The 23,124-nt window shown below is 52.6% G+C and overlaps 1 protein-coding gene across 6 annotated transcripts in view; it reads right to left on the bottom strand.

The window, feature by feature from the left end:
* VAC14 (VAC14 component of PIKFYVE complex) overlaps positions 1-23,124 on the bottom strand; it is a 104,730-nt gene that overhangs the window by 30,718 nt on the left and 50,888 nt on the right. For all 6 annotated transcript variants that reach the window (XM_014829147.3, XM_070500448.1, XM_070500446.1 and 3 more), the window contains 2 exons: positions 22,647-22,803; positions 10,227-10,359 (listed from right to left, as the gene is read on the bottom strand). In XM_014829147.3, coding sequence (XP_014684633.1) covers positions 10,227-10,359; positions 22,647-22,803 — 290 coding nt within the window. The remainder of the gene's footprint in view (positions 1-10,226; positions 10,360-22,646; positions 22,804-23,124) is intronic.

The following is a 23,124-nucleotide window of genomic DNA, read 5'->3' as shown; positions in this document are numbered from 1 at the left end:
TTGTTAAGCAACGCACGACTGCACTTCTTGATCTGAATGCCCATTACATGAATGTAGACAATTAGTGAAAATTAACTGAGCTGTAGTACATTTATGATTTGTGTACTTTTAAATAGTATGTTGTTCTTTGACGGAAAATTTACATTAAAAAGGCCATCACAGGCATCGAGGGATGGAGGGAGGTAAGGCAGCCACACTGCCCTGATCAGGTGAAGGCAAGAAGACAGATCTGGGACACTGAAGCAAAAAGTGTTCTGTGGTTAAGAAAGGGAGAGGGTGGCTGGCCTGGTGGTATGGTGGTTAAGTTCGTGTGCTCTGCTGTGGCAGCCCAGGATTTGCTGGTTCGGATCTCGGGCAGACCTACACACCGCTCATCAAGCCATGCTGTGGTGGTGTCCCACATACAAAAAAATAGAGGAAGAATAGGCACAGATGTTAGCCCAGGGCCAATCCTCCTCACAATAAAAAAAAAAAAAGAGAGAGAGAGAGAGGGCTTTGCTAAAGAGATGGCAAAATAGAGCTGAAAACAAGTCAGAACTTCCGGAGCTATAGCAGAGCTTCTGAGACATGTTCTCTGAAGCAATGTGAAGGGCCGGGAGCCCTCAAGTCTGCACGACTGTTCTTCCTTCACAAGGAAGAGACTGGATATGCAGATGGCAGGTCTGGGGCAGAGGGCCCATCCACAGCCATGAGTTTACTGATGACAAGGCTGAGGGTGAAATGGAGACATCAGCACCATTATAAGGCTAAAGAAGCAGCTCTCTGGGGGAGCAAAGCAAGGAGGCTCAGGTGGCCCCCACGTTGGGGAAACTGGTCACGTGACGGCAGCATGTGCCGGAGGTGGTGCATGTGGCACCCTTTCTGAGGAAATGGAGAAAGAGATGCAAAACTTAGCACTTAGGAAAGCAGCTTCTGAAAGAAGACAGTGAGAGGCAAGGCTTGAAACAGACAGCACAGGATGCTCAACAGAGGACTAGAGGAAAATGAGAGAGGACTTTGCAGTGCACTTGAAAGGCATCTCAGCTCAGCTTCAGAGAGACGGGCTAAGGTGAATGATGGGAACAACTGTGATAAACCAGAAGGAAAAACAAATAATCTGAGAGGAAGGAGGGGGTGAGACATGTCCTCTTGAGCAAGAGTCAAAATGGAGATTTAGACCAAAAAAGACATTCATTGTCCAAATGCCAGGCAGTTCCAATGAGATTATGTCATCTAAATATAGACAGGAAGTAGGCCAGGATAATGGACGGGCAGGAGTCTGGAGGCTGGGGGCCCAGAAGGAAGACCGGGGAGGACACGCAGATTTACTCAGTGTTTCACTGAGGTGACAGCCAGTAGGATGATAACCCTGGGAGACGATGAGGAGGAGGAGGTCACATCAGGGCAGGTCTTGGTGACGATGAGGAGGAGGAGGTCACATCAGGGCAGGTCTTGGTGGGGATTTTCTGAGGGTTAATGACCCTGGGTGGAAGGGAGATGGCATGAGAGAGCACAGCTTCTTTCCAATGAGGGCTGAGGGAAAGCAAAGTCCAGACTGGAAATTGGGTATTTTCCCAAATGGCCTCCACCACCCAGTCTGGAAGACAACAAAGAACCTCAGTCCTGGGGTCTCTGGATGGCCACACAGCACCCCCATGGAGCATGTCCCAAGACTTGGGGTCACAGAGTTGGGAGCAAATGTTCTGGTGCTACAGGGGCATTAAAAGATATGACGACAGCAACAGACCCAGAGCCCACACGCTCCTGGGAGCTGAAGCTGCAAACTTTTAAAGAAAGTTCCATTATCCACTACGTATCCCAAGAGCCTCTTTGGTGGACCATGGCAACCCAGGTTATAAGGCAGACTTCCCGTGGACTGCTTGCTCCGTTTTTTTTTTTAAAAGATTTTATTTTTCCTTTTTCTCCCCAAAGCCCCCCGTTACATAGCTGTATATTTTTAGTTGTGGGTTCCTCTAGTTGTGGCATGTGGGATGCCACCTCAGCATGGCCTGATGAGCGGTGCCATGTCCGCACCCAGGATCTGAACCGGTGAAACCCTGGGCCGCAGCAGGGGAGCATGCATACTTAACCACTCGGCCACGGGGCTGGCCTGTTTGCTCCTTCTTAAGGGCTTGTGCTTGCTGTCTAAGGCTGGATTCAGCGCCACGGTTCCCCCAGGCCAGGCTCCTTCAAGGCAGGAACTCCCCTTCTGTGTGGAAGGGGCAGCTGGTCTGCACAGTTCACAAACAGTATGTGACAGGAAACCTTTTGAACATTTTTCTGAAGATGGGTGGAGGGTGTGTGTGTGTGTCTGTGGATCTTTGTGGCTACCTGCTAAAGGAAACCACTCGTGGGGAGAGAGGGGAGAACCACACAGGGGCCTCCAAGGGCAGCTGAGGAAACCTAAGCTGAAGTGATATCAGGATAAAAAAGAGCTTCCTGAGGAATGCGTTCTCCAATGGATGAACAGGATACACCCTGTAACTGCTGTTCTAGAAGGAGTTTAAGAACACTTTTACAACTAAGGACACTCATCTGTCTGTCCTGGCTCAGATGCAGCCCTACCCCAAGGAGGCAGGAGGATGGAAATAACTTCTAGGGGCTTCCAAACCTGCTGATGTTTTGTTAAGATGCTACATTATGATACCCATCAGCTACTTGCTAATTAACCAAGCTGTCTGACTTACCAAGGTCAAAACTTTGTTAGTTTCCTGGCATCCTTAGGTAAAGTATAAACAGATCCAGAGAGTACTGCAGATCCCACCCGGAAACAACCTCTCAAGCTCAGAAAGAAATTCATTAACAAGTTCTCAGTCCTGGCAACAGTTCCTGACAATCGCCCCCAAGCCCTGCTGGCTGCCTGAGCCATCGGTTGGGGAACCGATGCTTCTCGGGTGTGTAGACTACAAAGAAAGCGCTTTTAATCAGAGGCTGGAAAGGGCCCCAGCAGGAGCCAGCACCCATATGATGAGGAGTCCAAAAGGCATGCCTGTGCAGTGGGCATGGAATGCTTCCTGAGTCCTTACCCCCACCACAGGGGTTTCTAGACACTGGGGCCAATGGCTGGCTCTGTGGGAGGAGGGCTGCTTGGGTCATGTGGCCTCCCTCTGTCAAGTTCACCTATGACCTCTAAACTCCCACCAGCCCTGCTCAAAGTGAGTGGGCCCTGGGCCTCCTTTCAGTCCCATATCACATGGATCCAGGAGGACCCTTGAAACATGGGGACGCTTCTCTCTAAAGCTCCCCAGACTTCCACAGCACACTGTGCAGGGCTCCCTCTGGCCAGCACTTCCTCTCCTCCTCCCTCACCCCAAGTTGGACCTAATTAATCCCAGCCTGGCCTAGCAAGGCCCATCACACGTGGTTTCCATTTTCCAGAAGAAAATATATCACTTCTTACAGGGAGTGCCAGTGTTTATGACAGTGTGCTCTACAGGGCCAGTGTGGGGACTGCTTGTAGGAGGCAGAACAAAGCCACCAGCCTGCCTCCAGGTCCCCTAGCCCTCCCTGCCACCCCTGGCACCCCTGGGTTACAGATGATTCTGTGAGGTGTTGGGATGCTGGCGCTCTGCCATGGATTAGGGACAATGGAAATAGATTGGCTGAACTCTCCGGGCTACCTGAATTTTGCCCTTCACAAGGACATCTTTTTACCTTTGAGGGCAAGACTCTATTTCTCCCAGGCAATCTCCTCTGGCCTGTCAGATCGTGCCTCCCTGCCATTCACATTCCCTCACCATTGTCCCCAGTTAGGTGATCAGAGCCAAGAGCTGGTTGTGCAAAATAGCTTCTGCCACACACTCCCTTTGCTGTCCTGCATCTCAACAAAAGCACCCCATCCCTGGCTCCAGCAGGGGAAAACGACTATGAAAAGCTCCAGAAGGTTCACACAAGGAACTTGGTAGACTGATTTAAAGCCTGCAAGAAGAAAAGCTTCTTCTGAGAGGGAAGTAGGAAATTCCTTGGAAGAATTCTTCCAGCCCTCTTCAATGTCCTGTCCCCTTCTTCTCAACTGGGGACCCAATCAATATAGTTACAACTACTAAAAGATCAAAACCCGCCTGCATTCTGGGTAGGTGGATCAGGGCCTCTTCTAGCAGACAGACTTAGGTTGGCGCTTATTTGTCACAGCAATTTATTTTTATTCTGAGCAAATGAATGCAATCCATTAAGGGCGAGAGGAAGAGAACCGGCCTCTTAGAAGCTCTCTCCTGCAGGTTCAGGCCAGAGGCAAAGCAAGCTTTTCTAAAAGGCCATTTGAACCTGGGATCTGGCCTTGTCACTTTACTTGGATTCATCTTTCATTAGCATCAGCACAATGGGCTTTTGGGGGCCTGGCCAATGCCCCCTGACAGGTAAGGTAGCCCTTATAAAGACAAAGACAGACAGGGTAAAGGGGGTGTATCAGAAGCCAAATGGACTCCAGAGGCTGGAGGGGATACAGACAGTGAGGAGGGAGCTGGGGTTGGGAGGGATCAGCAGTGGGGGGGGGTGGGGGACTGCCCCAACCACAGTGGCCATTTGGCACCAGGCAAGGGCCTGTCTCACAGGCAGGGTGTACAAGGACAGCAAAATGGAATTTCCCAATTACGGCATGAAAGAGAGCTTCTTCTCAAGGCCCTTCCCCCGGGCCCTGCAATTAAAAACACGTCCAGCTTCCAGTGGCTTCCTAGGCTTGGGCTCCCCTGCCCCCCACCCACTTCAGGGGCCAATCAGTTCCCTATTCCACTCACCCCCAACACAGAGCTCTTATGCAAACCCAGGACACTGGGGGAGGGGGAGAGGGGAGGGCAGGATTAGCAGGGGGACATATTAGGGACACTGAGCATTTGCTGAATTGGAGAGGCTGCCAGGCCTGTCTGTATCAGAGGCGAGAGGAGGACCAGAATGAACCAGAAGCCTTACTGTGGGGCTTCTCAGGGGCAGGGTCTCATGGAAGAAGTCTTGTGACTGTTTCCCCCTCTCCCACCTGGGGCCCCAGCCTATGCTCTTCAAACGCCCACCTCATCTGAGGGAATCCCTGTCCCTGGGGAGGGCGCTCAGGACCTCATCCGCCATCAACTGGGCTGGTTGGGGCTGGAGCCCTTGAGTTCACAGCACAGTCACTGGTTAAAAAGAATGCATTCTCTGGCAAGTCCTCTTTGCAAGGCAGCAGGGAGGAAGAGAAGGAGGGAAAGGCATAGTTGATCAAGCCAAAGGATGCTGGCCAGAGGGCCATCTTGGCCGACAGAGTGGAGCATCCTCAGACTCGCTCACTTCCCACACAGAAGCAGGCCTTGTAAAGATCACAGCTGTTGGATTATGCTGGAGTTCATATCACAGCTTATCAAAGAGGCTGCATTTTCTCCCTCCTCTCCTTTTCTCCTGAGTATGAGTGGAACAGTTCATTGGGAAACAAGCCCTGTGCTTGTTCTGCCTGCACTGGCATGGAGGGTGGGAAGAGGCTGGAGGAGGGAAATGTACACGAACACCTACTTTGGGCAGAGTTGTTTTAACGGGGCCGGGGCTGGGCCACTGGTGGGTGCCCTGGTGCTAGGGCAGCAGGCCTGGTGTGCCAGAGCCAGCTCTCAGCACAGGAGGTTCAATTATTTCCCCCCTCGAGTCTGGTCTCCCCTCCCCACAGACCACTGTGGGAGGCTGAGGATGTATCATGAGGGGAATAACAGCTCCCCTTTATCAAGTTGTGCTGAGGGCTGTAATGTGCATGGTCTTATGTAACCCTCTGCAAAATGAAAAGGCAGGCGCTACTATCTTCATCTCACAGTCAAAGCAAAACGGGCTTGGAAAACAGCTAAAAACTGGAGGAACTGGGATTTGAACCCAAGTCTGTTTGACTCCAGAAGCTCCGCTGTTAATCTGGCTCCCGAGTGCCTCTGGGAGGCCCATCTACCCTGCTCCTGTGAAGTCCTGCACAGGAGGTGTGGGAAGGGCTGAGGGTGCCCAGCACTAGCCCCCTTGCAGTACTCCCTTGCCCCACTTCTCCAGTACCCCCGTCCCCGTCTTCCCTTCAATTGCAGGCTGGGCCAACCCTGGCAGCCAAGTGAAGGGCCTGGGCCCCAAGAAGGTCACAGTGAGTCTGGCTGAGATGAGGTTTTGGAGCCACTGGCTTCCCTAAACTCAACATGCATCTAAACTGTAATGTCTACCAGATAACAAGGCCATTTGCACACAGAGAGGATGTCCGACTAACTCAGGGCCCTGGCTGGAGTTCGGGGGCTCCACTCCCACCCCCCACGGAGGTGCAGCCTGGGAAAGCCGTGTGCAGGAGAGGAAACGCTCCTGGGTCCTGAGGGAAATCATGCATCCTTCTCAACGCCAAGACCCCCACCAGATGTTCATCTTCAAGAACTCCGGATGCCTTTGTCCTTCTAGAAACGGCAGCTGCTCCTGGACCCTGAGCTAAACACACTACTGCAGAAATAATGGCTTTTAACTTATTTGCCAGAAGAATCTCTTTCCTGTCTTTCTCAATGCTCAATCTTGCGGGTTGAGAGAAGCAACTTATAGTTTGCGTAACACCCGAAGGAGAGGGTTAAGAAATCATTTATTGTGTTTCTTATTAGGCCTGTGACTTCATCTCAGCAGTCTGCATGTACCATTATTATGCTCCTCTTTAAAGACATCAGCAGAAAATAAGGAAATGAAATGAAAAGCAGGCAGGCAGGCTGACACTCCTGAGGGCTGGTCCCCAGTAAACCTCTGCTGAAGGGCCTGTCTGACCATGACAAGGAGGAGGAAGCATGTGTCTTCAAGGTCTCCTCTATGTCCGATGCGGTGCTGTGTGCCCTGAGAGCCCAGACTGGGTGGCCTGGCACGCTGGCTTAGCAGGCAGCAGGTCCACAGAGCTGGTGTGGCCCAGAGGAAGAGGAAGCTGGGCCAGGTGGCTGTCAGTTATAACATGTAATAACAGGTGCTGGGGAGGCTTTTAGGGGGTGGGGGGTGGCCGGCTGGACAAACGAAGCAAAGGACTGGGAGGGACAACACGTGTGAGGGGGCCCAGTCACAAGGTTCCTTTTGTTGCAGCCCACTGGGTTCTTTCTGCTAGTGCCAAGGGCTAGGAGACCCCTGTGGCAATGTGGGGTGGGAGTAAGGCATGGCCTAGAGGGTGGTCCAGGAGGGGTGTGACCCCCGGAACAGCGAGTGATTGTCATGCTTGATACATGAGCCCCAGAAGGATGAGGAGGGAGGACCCTCTGAGAAGCTGGGCCCCAGGTGGTCCCAGCCTGCAGGTTGTACAGGGCCCCTCAAGGTCCCTGGCTCTGCACTCTCTCACAGAAGGGATAAAGCGGCGACTATGGAATTAACAGAGTGCAGGAGTCCGCAGCCCAGCTTCATGGAGCCGGGCGAGCATGTGGCTTCCTCTCATTTCCCTTCTGCAAAATGAGGATTCCCATCAGCCCAGGATGCCCGGAAGACACGGCAAAGCATGCAAGGCCTCACTGCCCTCGAGGCTGTAAACAGTGGTGGCCGGGCCACCAGCTCCATGGAGGCTGGAGTAGGGTGAGGACCGAGGGCGTGGGGAGAAGGCCCACGCGGCCCACACTTCTGTTTGGTGTCACCTGGGGATGCTGCTTCCTCCCCTGAGCAACCTCTCCCCAAGCCCCTGAGGGGGCATGTGAGGCTGCCAGAGGATGGAAAACCCATTATAGCCCAGTTCTCCAGAGAGGAAACGAGCTACCAATTCCTCGTTCAAAGGCCTCTCTCTCCACTGGTTCCCCGGGCGTCTTCCGGGCAAGGACTCATCAAGAGAGCTGATACCTCTGCAATTTGGAAAAGCACACTACGTTAACTGTCACTCATGTGGGAGTAGCCCATCATTTTCCTGGTTGGGGGGGTCTCTAGCACTACATCTAATCTCTACTTTGATCCCTGACCGACTGTCCAACTTGATGTGAAGAAAAACCACAGAAATCTTTCTCTTTTGGCCAATAAGGCTACGAATCCATTTCTGTCCCTCTGTAACAGTGGTTCTCAGGTGATTTTGCTTCCCAGGGGACACCTGGAAATGTCTGGAGACTCTTTTTGTCCCAACTGGGTGGGTGGCGGTACTACTGGCATTTAGTGGGTCGGGGCCAGGGATGCTGCTCAATTTCCTACAGTGTGTAAGACAGCCCCCACCACAAAGAATTATCCATCCCCAAATACCACCAGTGCTGAGGCTGAGAAACTCTGCTCCATAAGAGCTCAGAAAAGTAAGAGGACAGTGACATGCTGCTACCACCACAGAAACACCTCTTGGTGGTCTAGACCATCGGTAGCCCCTTGCTCCCAACAGGTAGGGACTTTGTGGTCCTGCTATTTGTCCTTCTGGCCAGCCAAGTCTGTCCTCTCCTGTGACTCTGTCCTTCAGCCTGGCCCCATTCCCCAGGGTGCCCTCGAGCTAGGCCCTGTGGCTCCCCTCCCCCTGAAAGGCAGGCAGCCCTGGATGAAGCGGTCTGGGCTTGCTCCCTCCATTGCCTTGTCTCGCACTCCTTCAGCTCACTCCTACCACACCCCCTAGGAGACCCTCTTGGGGCCTCATCTCTCTCATGGCCTCCTGCCATCCCCCCCTTTCCTCTGCTTCTTCTGACCTCTTGGGCCATTCTTCTCGGCCTCCTCTCCTGGCTTCTCCTTCTTTCCCCAACCATGACACACTGGAGCTCCTAATGGCTCAGCCTCAGGCCCTTTCCCTTCCCTCTCAGTCCCTCTTACACTGACTGTTCTCACTCTTTAAGAATGAAAGCTCCAAAAGGCCAGAACCATCTAGAATGGCCCCTCGCAGAGTCAGTATTCAGTAAATATTTGTTGAATGAGTGAACAAGTGAATGACTACCCCATCAATGTCCAGTCTTGTATTTCAGGCCCAGGTTCCTCTTTTGAGAGACAGGTACAGCAAACTGCTTCTTCAACTCAAACATGGGACCCTCCTCCCTCTCTGCTCCTCTTCCAGGGCTCCCATCTCAGGGACTGCCACCACCAGCCACCTTGCCGCTCACACAAGAGTGCCGGGTGTCACTCCCAACTCCTTCTCTCCTCACTCCCTCATGCAATCAATCACCAATCAATTATACTTCTGACTAATTCTTGAATCCCACTGCTTCTGCCTATCCTCCTACCAAGCTGCCACCATCTCTCACTTGGACCACAGCCAGCCAACTGGTCTCCCACACATCCATCCATCTTGCCTCCCTCCACCCATTCTCCCCAGCAGCACAGTAATCTTTCATTCCCCTGCTCAAACCCTTTCAGTGGCTTCCTGCTGACCTCTGAGTAAGGTCCCCAATCCTTAGTGTGGCCCACAAGGCTGAGCCCCTCTCTCCCTTGCCTTCTGGTTTGTAGCTAAATGAACCCTCCATGCTTTTTCTTGCCTTGAAGCCTCTGTGCAGGCTGGACCCTCTGCTGGGAATCCTCCTTCAATTCCTGGACCTCCCGACGACCTCAGGAGCCTCCCTGATTCTTGGGGACCACATTAGTCTAGTCTGTTCCCCAAGCACCCTGGACAGCTTCAGTAACCCCCATCACCCCAGACTTCTGATATCACAGGTCAAGGAGGGGAGTCTAGATACTGTCTTCCTTTTTAATCCTCCTCGGTGATCTAACACGCAGCCAGGGCTGAGAACCACTGCTGTAGAGCATCTAGAGCCACATGACTATTCTGGAAAACTCCTCTGCCTGGCTTGGTTGGGAAGCCTGGAGAAATGTGTGCCCCATCTAGATTTTGGTGGCCTGAACGTCACTCTTCTGGTGACCATGCTCCTTGGAGCTGCATAGGAGGCAAAGGGCCAGACCTGGCCATGCTGCTGGTGATGACAGTTCTAGAGGCCTTGAGCCACTGGGGCTGTGCAGGACTAGGCTCACATGACTCAAGAGCCTGGCTCTGCCAGAGCCACTGCTGCCACCAACTGAGGCCAAAAATCCCAGCAGGTGGGTAGCCAAGTACAGGCCCATTTCACGTTCTATCTGGCTTACCTACTTTCCTCCCCAGAGACTCTGATAAAGATGTTTAATGAGAGGATATTTAACCTCAAGGGAAAACAGTGTCTCAACAAGTGAAAAACTATTCACTTGTTTGAAAAATGGCGACACTGACACGCCTCACATCAGTAGCACCAGCAACCTGGCATGAAGGAGGAACCTTCTTCAAGAACAAATGCAAAGGTCAGGAAGAGGAGGAGGGAGGGGGAAAGAGAAAATGGTTGCTTCAACACCTTGCATGGCGTGAGGATGAAAACCCGGGCTGTGAGAGGAGAAGGGATGCTGAGGCTGACCTGATGATGAAAGCGCCTCTGACCTCCAGGAGCTTCCGTTCACTGCTGAACCTCTTGAGAAGGTTGATCATGAACTTATAAAAGTAGGAGTTCATGGTGGGAGTGGAAGGAGAACATTCTAAGCCTTTGGTACCTGTAGAGAAAGGAACAGAGCCGGGATTTATTCTGACCATGTGTCCACAGGGTGATGGGATCCCCACAGAATATGAACAATTGTAAATGCCAAAAGGTGGTGGTGGTGGGGTCTGTGTGTAACAAGATGAGGGACAATCTTCAATCAAGGGCCACAAGTCAACAGCAAAAAAGCAGGGACTATACAAGTACGGGTATTTTCGATCCATGGCTGATAGAACTCGTGGATGGCGGAACTTGCAGATACACAGGGCCGTTTGTATGTACAAGTAAATATAACTTTACTTAGTGGAAAAATACCCATTTACCTGTCCACCCCTCCAGCCAACCAACAATCACTTAGTGAACACCTCCTATGTGTAAGACCCTCTGCTAGGTGCTATGAAATTTAAAAAAGAGCAAAACTTTTACTTATTATCCCAATCAATAAAATACACTTGAGCTTTATTTTGGCCAGTTAAGAACAACAAGTCAAAGAGAAAAAAGGGTAAGACAGGCACACAAGCTCAATGGTCAACAAAACCGACAAATCCACCAGGCAGAAGCCACACTCCTTTCCCAGCCTGACTTCAGAAAAAGTAAATTATGCACACACCCACTAGATTAAAGACAGCACACGCTGACAAAATGTTACCAAGTGTTTTAATCTTTACCCAATGTTTTGAAATCAGACATTCTTCCTCCTCTTTGGGTGAAGATGCTCTTTTAGAGCAGTTCTCTTGAAGACGTTTGGAGCCCCCAGTTGGCTTTAGAACCAGCACATTCGAGGTCTCCCTCTGAGATGTGTCCCAGCTGGAACTACACTGAGGGCTAGGTGCAGCCCTCCTTCCAACCCCACCCTGGCACCCAGTTCCCTCCATAAGGCATCCAGCACGGAGGGGACCGGGGCAGGGTTGGCAGAATATTTGGGTGATCTTGATGTAGTGTATTCATACATCCCTTGGGTCTCCCCACTCTTTCCTTTCTAATGCATGCTGACTTCAACAGCACTGCTGGAGAGGGGTTAGTGATGGTAGGAATCCCCACTCCATCTGCCCTAGGTATTAACAGGGCTTTTTTTTTTTTTTATAACAGCTTGAGATATAATTCACATACCATAAAGTTCACCGTTTTAAAGTGTGCAATTCAGTGATTTTCAATATATTCACTAAGTTGTGCATAAATCACCACTAATTCCAGAACATTTTTATTACCCAAAAAGAAACTCCATACCCATTAGCTGTCACTCCCTATTCTCCCCTCCACCGCCCCAGGCAACCATTAATCTACTTTCTGTCTCTATGGATTTGCCTATTTGGGACACTTTGTATAAATGGAATCATATAGTATATGGCTTCCTTCACTTTGCATAATATTTTCAAGGCTTATCCATGTTGTAGTAAGTTCTGTATTCATCTTTATGGTTGAATAATATTCCATTGTATGGATACGATATTTCATCCATTTGTCAGTTGGTGTACATTTGGTTGTTTCCATTTTTTTGGCTAAGAATAATGCTGCTATGAACATTCATGAATGTATGAACATGTTTTCATTTGTCTTGGTTATATACTCAGGAGGGGAATTTCTGGATCATATGGTAACTCTTACGTTTAACTTTTGAGGAACGACCAGACTCTTTTCCTCAGTGGCTGCACATTTTACATTCTTACCAGCAAAGTATGGGGGTTCCAGGTTCTTTGCATCCTCATAATACTCGTTAGTTATCTGTCTTTTTGATCACAGCCATCCTAGTGGATGGGAAGTGGTATCTCATTGTGGGTTTGATTTGTATTTCTCTTATGACTAATGATGTTGAGCATCTTTTCACGTGCTTATTGGCTATTTGTATATCCTCTTTGGAGAAATGTCTATTCAAATCCTTTGCCCATTTTAAAATTGCATTATCTGTCTTTTCATTGAGTTGTAAGAGTACTTTATACACAGGATACAAGTCTCTTGTCAGATACATGATTTGCAAATACTTTCTCCCATTCTGTGGGTTGTCTTTTCACTTTTTTTTTTTAAAGATTAAAAAACATTTTTTTCCCTTTTTCTCTCAAAGCCTCCTGGTACACAGTTGCATATTTTTAGTTGTGGGTCCTTCTAGTTGTGGCATGTGGGATGCTACCTCAGCATGGCCAGATGAGTGGTACCCTGTCCGTGCCCAGGATTTGAACTGGTGAAACCCTGGGCCATCGAAGCAGAGTGCGCGAACTTAACCACTCGGCCACAGGGCCGGCCCCCATCTTTTCACTTTCTTGATGGTGTTCATTGAAGCACAAAATTTTTAATTTTGATAAAATCCAATTTATCTATTTTGTTGTTGTTGTTTGTGCTTCTGCTATCATATCTAAGAAACTACTACTTAATCCAAGGTCGTAAAGATTTACTGATACGCTTTCTTCTACGAGGTTTCTTTAGTTCTTACATTTAGCTTTCTGATCCATTTTAATTTTTGTATTGGTGTGAGGAAAGAGTCCAAATTCTTCTGCATGTAGACAGATATCCAATTAGCCCAATATAACATATCTTTTTTTTTACTTTACAGATGCTTTATTTATTTCCTATATTGTATTTTTTCCAGCTTTATTGAGATATAGCTGACATATAACATTGTGCAAGTTGAAGGTGTGCGTGCTGATTTGATATACTTACATATCGTGAAATAACTACCGTGGCATTAACTAACACCTCCACTCCCTCACATAACTACCATTTCTTTTATGTGGTGAGAACATTTAAGATCTACTCTCTTACCAACTTTTAAGTATATACTACAGTATTATTAACAATAATCACCATGCTGTACATGAGATCCCCAGAACTTACTCATCTTCTAATTGGAAGTTGTACCCCTTGACCAACATCTCCCCAGTGTGATATCTTAAGAGTCAACAGTTACCATTTATTGGTATGCATGTCTAATCCCTTCACACACAGTATCTAACCTTCAAAATTCCCTTGAAAATATGTGCTATTACTATTCTCATTATACACATGGAGAAGCTGCGAGTTAGGCTGAGGATTACCCAAAGTCACAGAGCTGGTGAGTGGTGGGGTCCCTGACTCCAGGCAGCTGGTTTTCAGAGCCCACGTTCTCAGCACCTCCGCCATGCTGCCCATCTCTCGGGCACTGGGGTTTGGGCAGGTTTGGCGTTTGCAGGCTGGGAGGTGGCACCTTCCTAAGCAGGAGGGCAGAAGATGGCATAAAGACCAAAGCCAAGGTCTTGGCAAGACTGAGGACCCAGAGACAGGGACACTGTCAAGAGCTGTGGAGAAAGCACCTGGTTGCAGCTCTCTGGGAACTTGGGGAGGACACTGGGGGAAACAGAGTGGCCGACAGAGGAATCTAGGGTGATCACTTTTAGGGCTGGCCCCACTTGGGCCCTGGAGCCTGTGAGAGTCATGATTTCCTCCCCAGACCAGGGAGAGAATGGCCACTCACCTGCATGAAACAGGCACAGTGTGAGGGGTTCTGGGAATCAAGCTTGGCTGTGTGAGGGTACATGAGCTCCTGGAAACATCAGCCCAAAGCACAAAATAAGAACGTGCAGAACCATCCAGAGTACTCCAAGTAAGCCTTACAGAGGAGCTCCTCTGGGCTGCCGTCATTAGACGCCAGTGGCCAGGAAGCAGTAACACTCTACCCCCAGTTGTTCTCTTTCCTGAACTCAGACTTCCCTTATGTCCTCGCATGGTCCTTATGGAGAAGTGCCTGGGAACTGGAAAAGGTGTGTTTCTGTTTTGCTCTTCCCAGTCGTGAATTATTCTATGCGGATTCCTACCAGGAGCCACACATTCAAACTACCACCCTCTCCTGAGAACCTCCTAGCAGTTCCTGCGAACCATGCAAGGGGTGAGCCTTGAGGGAGAAGCCCAGTTCAAGGGCCGGCCTCACTGAACTTCTTGTTTGCAGTGTGTTGTTCTGGGTTCCTGCCTGGAACAGGCTGGCCCAGGAGGTGGTGAGTGACTCTGGAATGGCAAACAGTGTCTGCTCCCTGGCCCAGGGGGCTGTTTGCAGAACCAAGTGTCACATTCTTACAGATCGAGTTACCCCAGGCCCAGCTGGGGCTGATCTCTGAAGAGGTGGCTGCGGATACAGCTGTTGAGGAGGCCAGCTGCCTCTCAGCCCCTCCTCCGCGTCCCCACACTGAGAATATGAATTTAGCTGTTCCCATGGACGCCGGCTGGAGGTGCGCATGGACTGGAACGCAGCTCACTTCAGTCTTCTCCTGGGTGCTTGTTTGTGATGGTTCCTTGTGTTCCTGTCCCCTTCTTGCCTCTGTATGTGCACCCCTGTCCCGCACCCCTGTCCCGATCCATTTCCAGGCCTAGGGTCGAGTAGGCTCCAAAGTATTCCAAAGGACAAAGGGACCAACACAGGGACTGACCATAAAGAAATCCTCCTGAACCGGGGTCAGAGTCTCCATCCCCAGGGGCTGGGGGTTTTGGGCAGGGATAGTCTGGAACGTCTCTCAGTGGGGAGACTTCAGATCTGGGACGATTTCACAATGCTCTGTTGGGAGGCAGGGAGGCTGAGGAGGAGGGGGGGGTCACCTGTGATCCCCCATACCCCCACATTTGGGGAGGGAGATAGATCTACCCACCTCTCAGCTGACAGATTGGCTAAAGATGGCAGAAGAGAAAGTCTGGGGCTGCTCTGGACACATCCCCAGGCTCCTTAGCCACAGCCCACTCTGGGCCACACAGTCAACTCTCAATGTCCAGGCCTGAATGGTGGCCCCTGGAGCTGAGACCCTCGGTAGGAGAGAGAAGGAGGGCAGAGTCATATCTGGGAGAAGCCATGGCAAGTGACTCACGTTCTCACAGTGCAAGGGTTGCTGGGAAAGCTTCCACAGCTCAGTCCTCCCAGCGCTCCAATATTTAGACTACAACGAGCAGGAGGCTGGGTGCAGCGTTCCTGAGGCTCAGGCTGATGGGCACTTGGGGGAGCGGCCTGGGGCCTGGCCTGCTCCAGGCCTGCAGCTGTCAAGCAGGGCCTTTCGCTCTTCAGGCTCCCATCTGCCAGGCGGATTCTGGTCAGGGCTACTGCCCTTGAGAGGAGGAGCCTCTACAGGACAGGGCTGGAAGCCCTGGAAAGCTACCTGAGATCCTGGCCCAACGGGGTAGAGACGACAGGTCTGGGCAGGGCAAGCCTCTCATGGCGGGGGAGGGCAACACTTGTGGGTGGGCTGGTCCAGGATGGGGCACATCTCAGTGCTCACCATAGACAAGGGAAGGCCTACTTGATCTCTTCCAGCCTCAGTTCCCACTGGCCCACCAGCCACTTTTCCAACTAATCAGCCCTTCAGGCCCAGTTGGCTTGAGATGGAACCTGAGAGATATTCTCAGGCAGGGCTCTGGGCATGGGAGGAGGAGATAGGGTGGAGAGAAAACAAACTGACTCCTGGAGTGTTACCATAGGGAACAACAGGCCTCTCTCAACTGAACTAACTTCTGCCTAACCGCAGCCTGCTCCTCCCCACGGGAGCTCACAGCGCCCCCATGGGCTTCTTCCACCCACCTCATCAGCACACTTGACAAGCACGGCTGGGAATCACCCTCCTTTCTCGGCAGATCGGATAGGGCAGAGCCAGGACAGGAGCCCAGCTCCCAGATTCAGGGCACGCCTCCAGCACTGCGCTCTGAGGATCTACTGGGCTCAGACGCGGCATTACTGACAGCACACAGTCTTCCAGGTCCATGGGAGATGGTGGGCGAGCTGCTCTGGCAGGGGCCCCAAAGGTGGGGAGGGGAGGAGGGAGGGCTGGGAACAACCTGGCCATGGGTCTCAGGAGAGAAGTGCCTTTTGGGTGGCCAAAGAGGGCAGGATTTCCATTCCCAATCCTGCTGAGAACCAGTCCCCCAGCCAAATGCTGAACGCCGCTTTGCCTTGCATTTCTGGTCAGGAGAAGCGGGCTCTGGCAGGAAGTTCATGTGACTGCTGGCTGGCTGGGGGGCAGACAGATGCTGCTGGGAGCACTGTGTATACAAAACCAGGCCGGTGGGGTGGGCGGCCGGGGAGCCAGGCCTGCAGATGTTACTAAGTGAAACCTGATGTGGCGACATGAGAATCTACAGAATGTCTCACAAACAACCTTTCCTGGGATGTTTTGGATTGAATTTTGTGGCTATGACGTGAAGGAGCCTCACATGTCAGGATAAAAATAGCTCTGGCCTCAATACACAACGCGAGTTACAGTTCAACAAAACCAGATGCGAAAACATTAGCTGCCCAGTCCAGGCCTGGCAGGGTCCCTGCTCTGCTCCTCGCCCTCTGTCTACCTCCCCCATGGGTCAGGGCTCATGCACCTGGCCAGCCTCTCAAGTGAGCATCTGGATCCACTGCCCTGGATGGATGTGGGGGAAGGGCCAGAGGAGTCGGATCAGATCCAGGTCCTGCCACTGACTGGCAGAGCAGTCTAGAGGAAGTGACACCTTCTCCAGAGCTGGTTGCTATCTGTGAACCTCACAGGGATAAGGAGCATAACGCTGTGCCTGGCACAGGAAGTGCTCTGAGGAGGGGGCTGCGTGATTGGGAGGCTGGTATGGAACCAACAGGAATGGGGGGAATGGGCAACTTCCAGAATCAAGGGGCTGAGAGAGAGGGAGGCCAAGGCCTATTGTGAAGCAGGGTCTCCGGTGGTGTGCAGTCTGCCGAATCGGAGGGCCCAAACCCCATGGCTGTGTGGACAAAAGGGTGGTTAAGACGTGCAGCAATGGCATCCTCGGGACCCAATCCAAAAGGCAGTCACTTTCTTTTCGGTGGGCCAGCCCAGCTGAGGTTGGGAAGCCCTCCGCCCTGGGAAGTCACCCAAATCTAGGAGGCTTTCCAGCTGCCCGGTTTGGAGCAAGAGTTAAGCTACTGGGCTACAGCAGGGCTGGGGAGGAACTTGAAGCTGACAGGGCAGTGGAGGGGGCTGCACCAGGGAGGAGTTGTGCTGCTGCCGCAGGAGCAGGGCCGGGGCCAAGGCCTCAGGCTGATCAACAGCAATGGGCCTGCGTTGGAAGGGGCTAGGCTGTCCACCGGATGACAAGTGAAGGCCTGGGCAGGGGTGCCAGGGGAGCCTCAGATCTGGTGTTGGTGACGGGGTGATGGGCCCTGGTGCCTGCTCCTTCTGTTATTATAATGAACTCTGAAAAACAGGCACTGACCCTTACGGGGCGCCTGATGCTGGGGACTCAGAGATGAGAGCAACATGTTCCTGCGGTCTGAGGCGGTGCTTCTCAAACTGTGAGGAGCACAGAAGTCACTTGGTGATCCTGACAACATGTGATTCCAAGTCTGGGGTGGGCCTGAGTGTCTCAATTTCTGATGAGCTCCCAAGTGACGCTGAGGCTGCCACAACCCACACTTTGAATAGCTAGGGTCTAAGAGGTCACGGCCGAGAGGGAAACAGATGTGAACTCAGCCCCCACACACAGTGTGGCAGGCGGGAGGCACAGAGGCCACAGAGAGGAGCCTGACCTGGACTATCCTGGAAAGCCGCACAGCAGAGGGGCCACTGAGCTGGCCCGAAGCACGTGTGAGCTCTTGTAATAAGAAGGTCGGAAGCAAAGGCAGCACCTCACACATGTGGGGGATTTATCTCAGCTCCCTCCGTGCAAGGAGGGCCCAAGCATCCCATCACCCAATTTACAGGGGAGGAAGAGGTGGCACTGAGGCAGGACACTTGCCCAAGGTCACAGGATAGGCAGGGCAGAACTGGGCTGTGAACCTAGATCTTTCCAACCTCAGCGCCCATGCTCTTTTATGCCTGAAAAGAGTATGTGGGAAGAAGGGCCTTTAAGGCTCAAATGGCAACAGGCAAGGCTTTCTAGAGGCTGGGAAATAGTCTGGTGTGGCTGGAGGAAGTGGAGGGTAGGGCAGGGAGGCAGCAGAAGGGCAAGAAATGAAGTGCTTAGGTGGCCTGAGGTCAGAATGGGGTCCCTGAAGTCACTGAGAAGAGGAGGGACAGCCCCAAGAACTACCAGGCTGGGGCCATGGCCCAGCACCCAGAGAAGGAGCCTGGATTGCCAGCCCAGTGACCACTGCTCCTCCCCTTGAGTGGTGGAAGCTTCCAGTGCTTGGCAAGGGTGGGGGGGCACCTGTGCTCCTGTCCTCTGAATGTGGGGGTAAAGAGAGCAGGCTCTCAGGCTAGGCTCCTGGGTCAGCCCCAACACCTGTCGCAATGCCCTATTCCAGGTGGGAATGACAACGGTGCTCTCCTCAGAGCTGTTGTGAGCAGCTGAGGGGCCAGTCCATAGTGAGGTTCAGTGAGCTGACATGTGGGAAGCACTCAGCACAGTGTCCAGTCCTAACGAGAGCTCAACGTACTATGGTCACTGTTAATTACTAGGCAAAAAGCCTAGAGGTGGCTTTCTGGGTTTCTTCTGGAACTTGATTCTGCATCTGGCCACACTGGCCACGGCTGTGAGGAATGAAACTGAATCAGAATGTTTCATTTTTGCCCATGTTTTTAGAGTTCGGGTTAAATTCCATCTACCTTGGACGAGAGAGCCCCACAGGGCACACTGACACGAGCTGTTTTATCCCATCAAGCGTGGGCCTCATAGCCAGGAGGGAAGGTCAAGGAAGTTGGGTTTTAGGGGCAGACATCAGTCCTGGGCTGACCTTTGGCCCCAGACTGCCACACTGCTGCTATGCTAGGCCAAAGCTGCTCCGTCTCCTGCAGCAGGGATGTCCAGGCCCCAGGAGGGCCAGGCACACCTCTGACAAGGGACCCATCCCAGGGCCCTCCTGCTCCTGCTGGGCCTTCCGCACAGGCTCAGGGACAGGCCCCACAGGCATGCTCAAGCTAGGGTTCATCATCTCCTCTCCTCAGAGCCTGGCAGGGCCTTGGCTGATGACCCCCAAGTGGAGATGGGCAGAGAAGCCACAGTTGTCAAGTCACAGGAGATCCAGGTGGTTGTTTCCATTTCATTTCACCAAATCACAAGCTAGGGAGGCAAACGTGGTATCCCTCTACTGGCTTCCCTTGGGGCCGCCTACCCAGACAGCTCCCCTCCTGACTGTGCTGGAGATGGCCCTCTTCCAAGCCTGGGGCTCTGTGAAGGTCAGGAACAAAGCAGGGCAGGAGAAGCAAGACCATGCTGCTCTGCACCAGAGGGAGAGATGTTTACGCTAGGCCAGGCGAGGGAAAAACTGCATGTGGGTAACTCTGGCTTGCCGGCCCCTGGGACCACCGCTGTGGTGCATTGAAGCCAACACAGCAGCTACCCAGTCATGGGATGGGCCTCGCTTCCCCACTGCTGCATTCAATTTGCACCATTTGAGTTTACAGACACAACGCGCAGACGGGGCCATTTGGTTCCCTGCAAACGCCATTTAATCTTTGCTAGGCTCTCCAACTCCTTGGCTTTCCAGAAAGTCCCTTTATGGGGAGTGGAGTGGGGTGATCTATCCTAAAGGGACACAGCACTGCAGTCTGCAAGTTCTCTGAGCTGTGCCCTGGAGAGCCAGAGGAAAGCAGAATCTAAACAGGAAGTGGGTCTGGCCTTGCAGCCTCTATCCACATGCACCGCCAGATGGAAACAGAATGACCCCCTTGCGTGCCTGAGAAGCAATGGGAGAAAGAGCGGCCTGCTGAGGAATGAGTGTACACTTCCTGCATGCTTTCTGACCTAAACAGCTACCCACAATGTCCTTGGTGCCTGGACTGTGCCCTCCCCAAGGCAGCTGAGGCGGGAGTGGGGACAGAGCCCAGCTCTGGCTTCCCAGGCTCTTACAGTATTGCTTTAAGCTTGACCTTGACCTTTTAAAATCACAAACCAGTTTGAAAAATCTGGTGCCAGCTGTGGACGGACACACACGCATGTGTGGTTCCCACACTTGGCAGTGCACACGTGGGTCTCAGGCTAAGAGCGAGTGGCCCTCAGCACTGTGTATCCTTGAAGCAAGAAGCGCTATTGGCTATAGGCACTTCCTTGGTGTTCTTTCCAGGATGGAATTTCTTTCGATCTGGCATACTTGGTTGTTTTTCTATGAATTCAGGGTGAGTCTCTGGCTGACATGAGCCAGTCTGACAGCCTTGGTGAACTGGGGCAAGTCTTCCCTGCCTCAGCCTCGTTAGTGGCCTACCCTTGGCAGGGCCAGGAGCTGGGGTTCAGAGCACTTTGCCATCCAAGCTCCCTTCAGCCCTTGTTCCCAAACAGCTGGAAGGCCTTGCTGCCGTAGGGCCTCCCCTGGGACTTCCTGGGCCAGGCCTTGCACACACACCACCCTCTCCTGCAGACCTGGGCGCCCAGAGCCATTCTCTGGCCCATCTTTCCACTAGCGAGTAAGTATTTCAGTCATCAACTTCTCTGTGCTGGGAGGAAGATACACCTTCCAGATGGAGGGACAGGTCACAGAGAGTCCTGGGAGATCCAAGTGTCCTTCCCCTGCCCAAGGCTGTGCTGCCTCAGCTTTATGCTTCTCCCACTCTGAGGAGGAGAGAAGACGCTTCCTTGGGAGGGAGATCTGAAGGCTGGCTTCTGCCCTGCAGGATGCCTTCTCTTGGCTGCTGCCCCTCCTCCAGTCAGTTCTTGCTGCCATCCCCCCTCCCCTCACTGCTCTCCTCTCTTCTCTCATCAAGGCCGCCCCACGCCCACATCGGGGCTTGGCCCTCACACTCAACCTCTGGCATTCCTGCCATCTGTCCTGGGGACTTCAGGTTGACCCCTCAGTGCTGACTTGGGGACACAGGATGGAAAATGGACTCCTGGGCTGTGGGACAGAGGTTGGGAATCTCAGCTGGGTCCCGGGGTCAGGATGTGGGAGCCTCTCAACCATGGCCTCTGCTGCCCAGAGGAAACTGGGCTTGTTGGCAAGGAAACCACTGCATCCTGGAGAAACTAGAGAAGGAAGCCGGGCAGCCGCTAGAACCCCTTACTCCTTTGCTTCAGTCAAACAGCTGGAAACTTGGGACCAGCTGCAGGCAGAGTGTATGCAGTGGCAGTGGCCTAATGCCTGGGTCCTATGTGACACCCCACTGCAAGGGCTGGGGGACCTTGACTTCAAAGTCTCACTGGGGAGATGTCGTCAGTGCACAGGCCTGTGACTTGACCTGGCAGCCCTGGGGTGCAGCCAGGCCTGCGGGACTCTGGCGGCTCCACCCAGCAGGCGTTCTCAGGGCCAGGTACCAGAACGCCTTCCGGGACCAGCACGGTGCGGCTGTAGGAGGGAAGCTGCCACTGAAAGGCCCCAAACCTATTTGACACTTGGCTTCTGCAGCAAAGGAGGAGCTGTCTAGGATCTTGTGTCTGGATGTCAAGAGCTACTCATGGGACAACAGACACCTCAGGCAAACACCCAAGATTCGCTGGGTACTTCCCGACCAACTTGCATCCCTGGGCGTTTTCCAAGATTGCGTTGCTGGAGGGAACTGGCGTCTGCCTGGGAGGAGGGAGCTGGGAGTCACACTGGCCCAGGGAGCCCTGAGATGTACACTGCACAAACTACACCCTGGTGCCTGAGCCCCGTGTCTCCTGGGACCCCTCAGGTCCCTGCTCGAGGGACCAGAGAGAGTGGTCCTGGGAGAGCTGACTCCCAGTCCTCAGAGTCCAGCTTCCTTCCTCCACTTGCCCCTGTCCTCTGCCTCGCTACGTTCTCTTCAATTCATATCGTTTTAGAACTTTCTGAGCACTGTTACAGCCATAGTCTTGGTGGCTCTCACCAGCCCATCGCCCTCGGCAGACCCCTCCCCATCCCCTGTAGGCAGCTCTTTGTCTCCAACCACAGCTCTCTGATAGCCACCTGCTATCTGAAAGGACCACGAAGTGTGAGCACCAGGAATGCCATGGCCACCTTCATGTCCAAAGACTGCCCGGAAACATTCTGTTTGAATTATCCCCTCTCCTGCCTGGGCTGCCTGCCGTGTTGTTTGCTATTTTTAGCTTCTCGGCGAGGAAGAAAATGGCTGCCTAGTCTTCCACCTGTGAGACTCAAGACTCCAAAGCCCTTTGATTCCTGACTGGGGAGACGCCGCCCCAGGGAAAGAGATGACTAGCTGACTCAGATGGTTTTATATTTACCCAATGGCTCAAAAGTAGGAAAGGTGAAGGAAGATGAGGAAAAAGGGACATGAGGGGCTCTTACGGGGTTGGGGGACTGTGGAGCGTGAGCCAGGAGGCAGCAGGAGGGTGAGGTGTCCTGCCTCTTGGAGACCGCCAGCTCACTGGTAGGACACTTACAGATCCCTCACACCCTGGCACAACTCAATGGCTCAAGAGTGACAGCCCAAAGGACCACCCAGTCAGGGACGAGACTGAGCACAAGCTTTCCCCAAGGGCCGCTGAGCCTGTAACCATAAGAGGAATACTTACCAGGAGTGTTCATCAGGCCGGCTCTGCCTGTTGGGGGCACCTGAAGCTCTGAGTGTCTGACCTGGAGGTCAGGGCCATCGAGGGGGCCTGGGTCATCTGTCTGGCCTGCAGGGGAGGATGCAATTTCTGCCAACACTTCCAGATCCTTCAGGATAACCTGCAGAAGAAAAGCAGAGGATGAGAACAACGACCTCCAGAGAGAGCTGTGGTTGGAGACAGAGAGCTGCCTACAGGGGATGGGGAGGGGTCTGCCGAGGGCGATGGGCTGGTGAGAGCCACCAAGACTATGGCTGTAACAGTGCTCAGAAAGTTCTAAAACGATATGAATTGAAGAGAACGTAGCGAGGCAGAGGACAGGGGCAAGTGGAGGAAGGAAGCTGGACTCTGAGGACTGGGAGTCAGCTCTCCCAGGACCATTCTCTCTGGTCCCTCGAGCAGGGACCTGAGGGGTCCCAGGAGACACGGGGCTCAGGCACCA

The sequence above is a fragment of the Equus asinus genome, chromosome 28 (genome assembly GCF_041296235.1).
Source record: "Equus asinus isolate D_3611 breed Donkey chromosome 28, EquAss-T2T_v2, whole genome shotgun sequence".
NCBI lineage: Eukaryota > Metazoa > Chordata > Mammalia > Perissodactyla > Equidae > Equus > Equus asinus.
The sequence above is the reverse complement of the archived record's forward strand: the minus strand, read 5'-3'. Positions and strand labels throughout refer to the sequence as shown.